This window comes from Nicotiana attenuata, chromosome 9 (assembly GCF_001879085.1).
Source record: "Nicotiana attenuata strain UT chromosome 9, NIATTr2, whole genome shotgun sequence".
NCBI classification, from domain to species: domain Eukaryota; kingdom Viridiplantae; phylum Streptophyta; class Magnoliopsida; order Solanales; family Solanaceae; genus Nicotiana; species Nicotiana attenuata.
In genome coordinates this window covers 32,161,279-32,170,531 of record NC_031997.1, presented here as the reverse complement: position 1 = coordinate 32,170,531, position 9,253 = coordinate 32,161,279, and the positions used below count along the sequence as shown (strand labels likewise).

The 9,253-nt window shown below is 37.9% G+C and overlaps 1 protein-coding gene across 1 annotated transcript; it reads right to left on the bottom strand.

Moving 5' to 3' along the window:
* On the bottom strand, positions 1,377–8,775 carry LOC109232224 (shaggy-related protein kinase epsilon-like). Its single transcript, XM_019397912.1, has 13 exons — positions 8,486–8,775; positions 6,766–6,963; positions 6,576–6,668; positions 4,931–4,990; positions 4,499–4,771; positions 4,244–4,315; positions 4,115–4,171; positions 3,297–3,437; positions 3,146–3,196; positions 2,967–3,062; positions 2,790–2,873; positions 1,800–1,902; positions 1,377–1,723 (listed from the first exon to the last, which is right to left on the bottom strand). The coding sequence occupies exons 2-13, from the start codon at positions 6,883–6,885 to the stop codon at positions 1,641–1,643; spliced, it is 1,233 nt and encodes a 410-aa protein (XP_019253457.1). The 5' UTR covers positions 6,886–6,963; positions 8,486–8,775; the 3' UTR covers positions 1,377–1,640.

Below are 9,253 nucleotides of genomic sequence, written 5' to 3'. Positions count from 1 at the left end.
AGAGGCAACCTCCCACTCTCAGTCCAAAGAGCTATAACCAAGAAGGCAACTGCCAACAGAGTTTCTGACTCCTCAGGATCCAGTGAGTATCTCCCGTCTAGGGAAACTTCAGAGGGCAACTCTATGCAAGCACAACCGGAAGCCCAATCTCAGCCACATACATTTCAAGGGAGATACCAACTCCATAACAAATCCTCCTCCGCGCCTAGTGCTTTTGAGGGTTCAGATGTCGGCCGCCAGGATTCAGAGCCTCCTCTACACACACTCCTCCTGCACCAATTGATTTAGATGATGATGAGGATGTCCCGGATGATGGTAGAGGAGGGGACACTCGAATGGGCGGCCTTGAGAGGTCAAAGAAGAAGGAAATATGGGAGGATCGGTTTGTGAGTTTGACGGCCTTCACACGATTCAGAGAGTGGTGGCCCCAGAGATCGCTCACACTTGAGCGATAGTTCTTAATTAAGGACTTGATATTCACAATCCAAATGTCCTTAGACAGTTCCACGAGCGAAAGGGGTGGAGGTGGTTCACCCAAAGTGTCATTGATGCAAATGAACACTTGGTTAAAGAATTTTATGCCAATATGGCTCACATAATGATACACCCCATGTTTTCGTGCATAAAAGTACACCATAAGCGAATTGATGAAAGCTCGAAAATGAGATGTTACATCCCGCATTTTAGTACGGTAAAGTTTCGTCGTAAGTTAACCGACGTAAATGCGGGAATAAGATTATTTTGAGATTATAAGCATTATGCTATTTCAAACAAGTGATGAGTAAATTCGTGAAAGTGAAAGGGTAAGCAAATCGAAGAAAATGAATTTCGGCAAAGTTTAACATTTGGGATAAAATACGGCCCAAGCTAAAATTCCGGTATTTATGGACTAGTACCATACAAGGTACCGCATGACCATGATAGTAAGGTGTATAAAGTATGTTAAAATGAGTAGTATTATAAGTAATTTGAGATAATTCTTATTTATGTGGATAATTGGGTAATTACTAATTTTTAGTGGTAGATTACCAAGTAATAGGTGTTTGGCGGATAACATTAAGGGTGACACCATCCCCAACCTGGCAGCCCAAGTAGTCTTGATCAAGACCCATGTAATGACTCTTAATTTCACATGAAAGGTGGCGAAATTTGGGCTAACCCCCGCCCCCACCCCCCACCCCCCTTTTTTTCTTGTACCATACAAAACATCCGCATTGAGGATTGGCCGAACCAACCTAAGATAGGGCCGGCTCTGACGAGTGCCGTCCCTTTTGAACACATAAATAAGCAAAATTTGTATCTCAACCTATAACAAGCAGTTGAAAGAATCTAATTAAAGTATACAATAAAATGTAATGACCAAGCACATGGTGATATTTCAGCCCAAATTGAACTGCTTCACAATAAAGTCCTTTATTTTTCTTTTTCCTTTTTGGAATCAGAAAATGATAAGGAATCAAAGGCCCAGTCGTTCGGAAGTCCAAGTTAGGTGGTATTGGCACAACTTTCACAATGTTTTTCAGTCAACAGTTTTAATGGAAAGGAAGAAATTGGCAGTTTCAAACAGTTTCTGCCAAATTAGAGCATAAATAAAGTGGTCACAAATAAGTATACATAAGATACACAAACATTCACAAAGCCTAGAAACCAAGGGAGGTACACTGCTTCTTGGCGTGTTCTGGTATCAGTTTGTTTAAGAGCTCCGCAGACGCTCCTTTCAGCTCTGCAAATTAAATTTTACAAAATTAGGTAATGAAGAAAAGTTCAATTCCTAAAAGCACTGGGAAGGAATGATAAACCTTGAGGCCTGAAGTTGAAAAGAGGTGGCAATGACCGACCATTAGGAAGACGAGCCTTAGGGTCACGGAGTTCATCAAAGAAAGTGTGAGTGCAAGCCTCCAACTGCAAATGGGAATCAAATATATCACTAAAACGCATAATAGACATTTTCTTGTATGCCACACAACAAGCACAGGGACTAAAACCCCAATAATAACACAAAATGCCACGGAATCAGGTAATTCCCTGTTGAACTGACTTCATAAATAACACAATTTATTTCGTACAGCATTAAGTAGATATACTTACATAACATCAATGATACAACGAGATCAAGATTCATTTTTTGGATAACATAACAAGGGCAGAGTTCATATCAGCCACAAATGGGCTTTAAGTAGCCCCCAATGGGAAAACTTAGAGAATATTAATCTTTCAGTCAAGAAACAACTAACTGTGATTCAGGACTTAACCTGTGTTCTACAGCATTTTAAAGGTGTAAGATGCGGAGAAAATTTTTGTTCTATCCCCAACCCCACCCCACCCACCTGGCCCAAAACGCAAAAAGCTAGCTCTATGGTGTCTTAGGTAGCTTGGCGGCTTGGCCTGATCAAACATGGAAACATGTCCAGTATTTAGAAATAAAGAGAGTGAAAACAACTGCAGTCCCGGGCTAATAGAACCTACATTTTTATTTTTGACAAAGAACAAAACATAGTTGTCTCAATAAGAAATTCTAAACAAGGGGAACAAATGTACACTTCACTAAGAGGTTGTGGTCCTGTTACTGTGACTATGAAGCCCTTTAGTTAGTCCTGGTCCCACAATCTAAAAGCAATGCCCAGCGGAAAGACTCCCGATTAACCTTTCAGAATTACACAATTGTTTGCTCCCCTCCAGTTGTGGTCTGAAGTTTGACCATTACTACCTTCTTAATATTGTTACTTGATCTGTCTGACGTATCTATATTTGCAGCTGAGATATTTGAGGGGAAAAAGTTTTATACTCACCGCTGTGGACCTCAAATTTGGAGAATACTGGAGAAGCCTTGACACAAGATCCACGGCTTCGGGAGGCATCCGCTTATGAAAAATCTGAGCACAACAAGAACATAGTAATGAGTATAATGGTGTGCATGCAATGCATCAGCGCGTTCTGTATGTAGAAACAGGGACCATGAACCTTACTTTGTGCCAAGGGTGAGCTTTGATTTGTGGGAATTTAAACTCGGTGTAATTTGGATTCATACACTTGATTTCCTCCCGAGTTGGTGTTCCAAGAACCTAAACCATACAAGATTTAGTACAATTGCTTCAGCAGTCGGAAAATCACGAAATTAAGTTCATTATTGCTAAAGTGAAGATACCTTGATTATTTCAACAAGCTGATCAACTCCACTCTCACCGGGAAAGAGGGGCTGTGGACATTGCAACGGGAAAAGGATAAGAAAGATATCACGAATTATGACACTGTTCCTCTGTGTAAAATTAAATAACTCAATTCTGATAGAATAAGACCTGCCCAAGAAGCAGTTCAGCAAGGACGCAACCCACAGACCAGATGTCGATTGCAAACGTGTATTCAGTTGCTCCAAAAATAAGTTCAGGCGCACGATAGTACCGCGAACAAATATATGAAATATTTGGCTCACCTTTGACCTGAAGGATTGTAGACAACTTTAGACAGCTATTAAAGAGGAACATGAAGATTAAAATAAACACAAGATAAGATTGAGCTGAAATCTTCCCATCCCCCTATATGCATAGGAAGAAAATGTAATGGAGAAAAGAATTAAAGTGTCGGCCTCTAGGGAAACTGATCAAGTCCAACTTGATTGATTGACACTAAAGAAAAACACTTTCTTTTCTGGTAAATCCCCCCCTCTATATTTTACAATGTTGAAATTTACTTGTTTATTACTTGGTTGACAGACAAAACTCAAAGGGGCAGATCATGTTCATGAAATAAACTCTTCAAAGAATAAGGACTATTTCAACCATAAATACTTAGCCTCAGAAAATAGAACAGTCCAAAAGCACCTGTAGAACTCTAGCAACTATACTAAGTGTAACCATCATGATAGTAGAACCAAAATCACTTATCGCAAAAAATGGTGTACAACCACAATCATTCCTGGTTTACAGGACAAATCACTTATATTGAGGATTCCTCTTCTGCATGAAATAGAGCAAGTGATAAAAATGACATTGCTAACAACTTCTAAGTTGAAAAACTGCTGTAGGTCAACCACAGAATAGATAAATAAATTCTTCATAATTGCAGTTAGTCAACTATCGAGTGTAGGCACAAGCTTTATATTACAAGTTACAATTACCAGAACTTTTGCACTCCCAAAATCGCAGAGCTTAAGCTGGTGTGTGTGGGGGTTGACCTGCCACAGCAAACTGCAATAGTCAATATCATAAACCTTTAATACGCAGACTCTAAAGCTTCAAATACAGACCAGTAAATTCTGAGGCTTGATGTCCCTGTGGCAGACTCCTATCCCGTGTATGTAAGCCAAAGCTCTGAAAATCTGAAGATGTGTATTGTCAATAAAAAATAATTTGCAACAAATATCCTTAAGTGTAACAAAGAAGCTCACCAACAGTCATAAGCTGCAACAAATTTAAAAAATAAAACAAAATAAGCCGTAACAAGTATTCAGAATTAGTGTTGCTATAGCACATGAATTTGCCTTCTATTTAAAATGGAAAACCTGATATGTATAGAGCTTGACATAAATCATAGGCATCCTTTGGTTTGCTTTGCTGTAATGTCTCGACACACGGTATACAGTCTCAGGTACATATTCAAGAACCAAATTTAGATAAAGCTCATCCTTTTCTGTGGTTGAAAAGAAGCAATGCCTCAGTGAAACAACATTAGGATGATCAAGAAGGCGTATTGTTTGCAATTCCCGATTCTTGTATCTCTTATCCTGTAAAACCTTTTTTATTGCCACAGTTTCTCCAGTTTCAAGGCATTTGGCCTGCAAAAATACACACAGTTTCCCAATCAGTAACAAACTTTTAGATGAATCTGGATAAAAACAAAATAGTATGACTGTGCTACATGTTTTCCAACCCTTTGCGTACAATATGCCTTAATTAATAGTGGTAAACATCTGTAAAATATAAACAGTTTGTACCTGGAACACAATTCCAAAGGAACCCTGTCCAACGACACGCTCAGCCATGTAACTAATGGTCTGAATGCCAAAAGAGAATAAATTAGTGAATGAAAGCTTTTAAAACTTAGAGAAAAATTGCATAAAGGAAACGTGGAAGATAATTAGAAAAGTACGTTGACACAACATAGCTGGGTAGGTTGCACAGACATGGTAATTATGAGCGTTGAGTGGGTTTGTGCCACAGCCACCCCACAGATTTCCTGTATTCCCTAGTATAAGTTATCCTCTAAGAAGTATTTATCTAGACTTAAGTGTTCAACAGGCTCTCCCTAATATATTTGTGACCTTCATACCAGAAAATTGACTGATTTATGACGCCATTGAACTGACCAATTTTGTTTCGGTATATTTAACCCACTTGCGCAGTTCCCATTCCCCAGAACAGTGAAAAGAAAATTGTTAGATATAAATAACCACGCAGGATATTAAAAAACTGAAGAAACGGAAGGAAGATATCTCTATTGCACATCACTTACTATCTGAAACGTCATCGGAACTTTACAAGCACACTATTAACATACCTAACCAGCTACTAATATATTTCAGCATGACTTCTTGTTTTTTCAAAACCTAAATCAGATAAATATATGCTTATTTTTCATTTTTCAGATAAACATATGCCACTTGTTTTTTACGATGGTGTTCGAACCAACTTGCGCGCTCCTCGACTGTTCTATCGGGTAACTGATACCTCCCACCATCGTAGTTACCGAGTAACTCTGTCCACTAAGTCTTAGCCCGATGGAACAATTCATCTAGTGCTTTTACATCCGTTGGGATTTGAACCAGAGCCCTCATGATTATTTTTTTTTTTGATGACTGAGAAATCCGTCTGGGGCCGATCCTTTGGACCAACCGCAGCCTTCGAAACTCGGTGGATAATGGGCCTGCCCCTCTACCCTTCTCCACTTAAATACTAAGCTTTGTTTTGCATGGTGTGGGGGCTTGAACTTGTTACCTAAGACACAAATCCACCACCACTTTGCCACTTGAGCTAGGCCCTGGGGGGGCAGAGCCCTCATGATTTTTCTCACTTCATTGACTACTTGGTCACACCCTTGGGTGCATAAACATATGCTACTAAATAAAAAAATGGCGTCTTTCAAAATTGACTACTTGCCCCTCTGCTAGAGGTGTTCTAGAAATGTCTGCAATTGAGTAAATAGATCTACGGATGAATGGATCTGATCGCCTTGGAAAATGGATATATTTTGTACTATATATTTCATCACCACAGTGGAAAAGGGTTAGGTATGAATATGTAAGATACATGTGACTTGATTGTTGCAAGATCGAACTTTACTTTCCAATATTTTAGCCAATTAAAAACGGAAACTTTTACAAAGAGAATTATTCGTTGAATCTATAGATCAATTCCAATTTTAACTTTGATCTTACTTACTGAGTTCCTAAGACAAAAAGAATCTAATGCAAAGAGATTTAATTCCTTTCTCAACAATTCATCCTGTTAATTTGAAGTACTCGTGAAATAAATATCAAATCCGTTACAAGATATTAGTCATGTATCACCCAATTGACAAGTGTAACAAAAAAGTTAAGAGCTTGAACCCAATTGTTGAAAACTGAGATTAAAAGTTCTCACCTGCTTAGGCTCGCCATTTTTCCCCCCAATAGTTGTTACAATGATGTGGCCTTTTTCTGTTCCATTTCCATCCACTACAGCTGCTTCCATTTCCTATCACAGGTGAAACTGGCAAAGATAAACCAAGGGTAACAAGGAAAAATGTTCAGACAAACGGACCAGAATATGTAGTCCTTTTCCCAGAGCCAACCTTTTCTACTTTATCATCTCTTATCTTCATTTCATTTATTTCTTCAGGAAGTTTGTCGACAAGCATGGCATCAGTTTGAGGTTTTCCACCTGCTGAAGGAATTATACCACCAGAAGCCATATCAGGAGCCACACTACCTTGCTTATAGTATTGATCAATGGGCACAACTCGACCGACAGATCTTCAGCATCCAAACACCTGGGACGCAAAGATATCCAAAAATTAGAAAAGATACAAATCATACTGTAGCAATGTTCAAGGTTGTGTCATACTTCTGGACCAAGAAATGGCATACAAATTCGTGCAACATTGACATGAAATGAACAGAATGCAGCCATAGCTGCTTGTGTTCTGCTGAGCAAGAACATACATAGTAAGCATTATAGAAATGGCACTGCTGGCTTAGGTTGTTTAATGTATTTAACTAAATGGTTAAGCTATGACTTGTGTATTAAGAATTTACAATATCATTATAGAGAAGTCTATGCAAAAGAAACTTGACAAAGAGGACTTCAGTGCCACTACTTGCAAAGGTAAAGCAGAATTCATTACTATATAAAGTTTCGCAGTTTTGTCCTCAGTAACATAAGATCTTTTCTAGAACTTGAGAGGATCCCAATATAATTCAACAAACAAATTGCAGAAAACAATTGCTGATGCTATAACTAGTTCACTTCCACTTCTTGAATTTCCCTACGAACATCCCGCCCTTGACATTCTTAAACTTGCCATGCTTTCGACGATTGAATTTCCCATGCTTTCCATGCTTAAACTTGACACTATGACCATAATGATCTTGACAAGGAAAACCTCAGTGTCACGGCTTGCAAAGGTAAAGCAAAATTCAATATTATCTAAAGTTTTACAGTTCATCCCTCGATTGAACACTTGACACCAGGAACAATATGGAGATTTCATATGCTCCAATATTATCAAGGATCAACCACAAAATTCGTGCAATGTTTACTTCTTGATTTACATCCTGTCCCTTGGATCTCCCTTTTAGTTTTGAAAGGCATGCTTTAACGCTTGTATCTTTCCAACTGTCAGCTATTGGCTGTATCACCCTTGTTCTGATAAAGCTCCCAAATAAACGCCCCCAAAACTTGGCTCTATTGAAACACATTAAATTTCATAATATCCCTGCCATTCCTAAGCGTAAGAGCCCTCTCTTTCTTTAGCATGATTTTGCTGTAAGTTTTTGGCAGTGTCTTGACGATCATCAAGATACCACTGAAAACTTCCAGAAGTATTATGCTAAAGTCGCTCCACGACTACACCTCCAGTAATAGCACAAGAACTGAGCTTGCGAAAAGCTGTAAAATCATAAAATAGGTCAAACTGAGCTGAGCAAAATGCAAATATAGCACTTTTGATGGATATATCAGTAAATATTCTCTGCATTTTAGCTACTTACCATTTTCTGTAGTTCTAGTCAAAACGCAAAAAGGAAAAAAACGCAAATTCTCAAAAAAACAAAAGAAGTAAATCGAAAACACGTACTTACAGCTAATGAACAGCTCACACATTGAAAAGTGCAAATCTTGTGATCAGAAAAGCGTCAAAATACAACACTTTTAATGGATATATCAGTAAATACTATCTACATTTTCAGCTACTTATCATTTGCTGTAGTTATAATCAAAATGTAGAAACAGAAGGTCCATAAGAAAACGCAAATTCTCGAGAAAACGAAAAACAGAAAATCGCAAACACATACCTGCAGCTAATGAACAGCATACATTTTGGGAAAAGCGCCAGGCAAAGCTTGTGATGAGAAAAGCGTTAAATAATCGCGATCGGAACAAACGGCGAAGAGATGAAACCCTAGAATACAAATTTGTAAAGTTGCAAACTGTGAGTTTAGCTCAAGTTTCAAGGACTTTTTGATACAGAACTTTGACTCTGTTGAGAGACTGGAGAAATTCTGAGGGAGCAGAGCGGACGCAACGAGTTTTATGAATTTTAGTTGATTGGAGTTTGTTGAGTTACGTAACAAGACTTGGAGCACATGTGGCGTTATCTGTTGGCTCATTTGACTTATGGCATTATGTTGACTGTATTAATGACTATACTAGTTGTGAAGCCAAGAAGGACCAGTTCTGTGCGTAAAGTACACGTGTTTTTGAATTACAGATTAGATATTTCTTTATATCAAAATTAAAATTAGTAATCATTTTGTTTTTATCTTATGTGTATTAGTTGACTGAACATCTATATCTATCTATATTATATTAAAAGGAGAGTAGTTTGCATCTATATTTATATATTATATTAAAAGGAGAGTAGTATACATTGTGATTAAGCCAAGTGGCAAGCTAAAATGAAGCCACTTGGCAATTATAGGGCAATATTAATTATTAGAAATTATAAATGAAAACATAATTAAGGGAAGTACTTTAATGAATATTATCTATATTATATTAAAAGGAGAGTACTTTGCATCTATATTTATATATTATATTAAAAGGAGAGTAGTATGCATTGT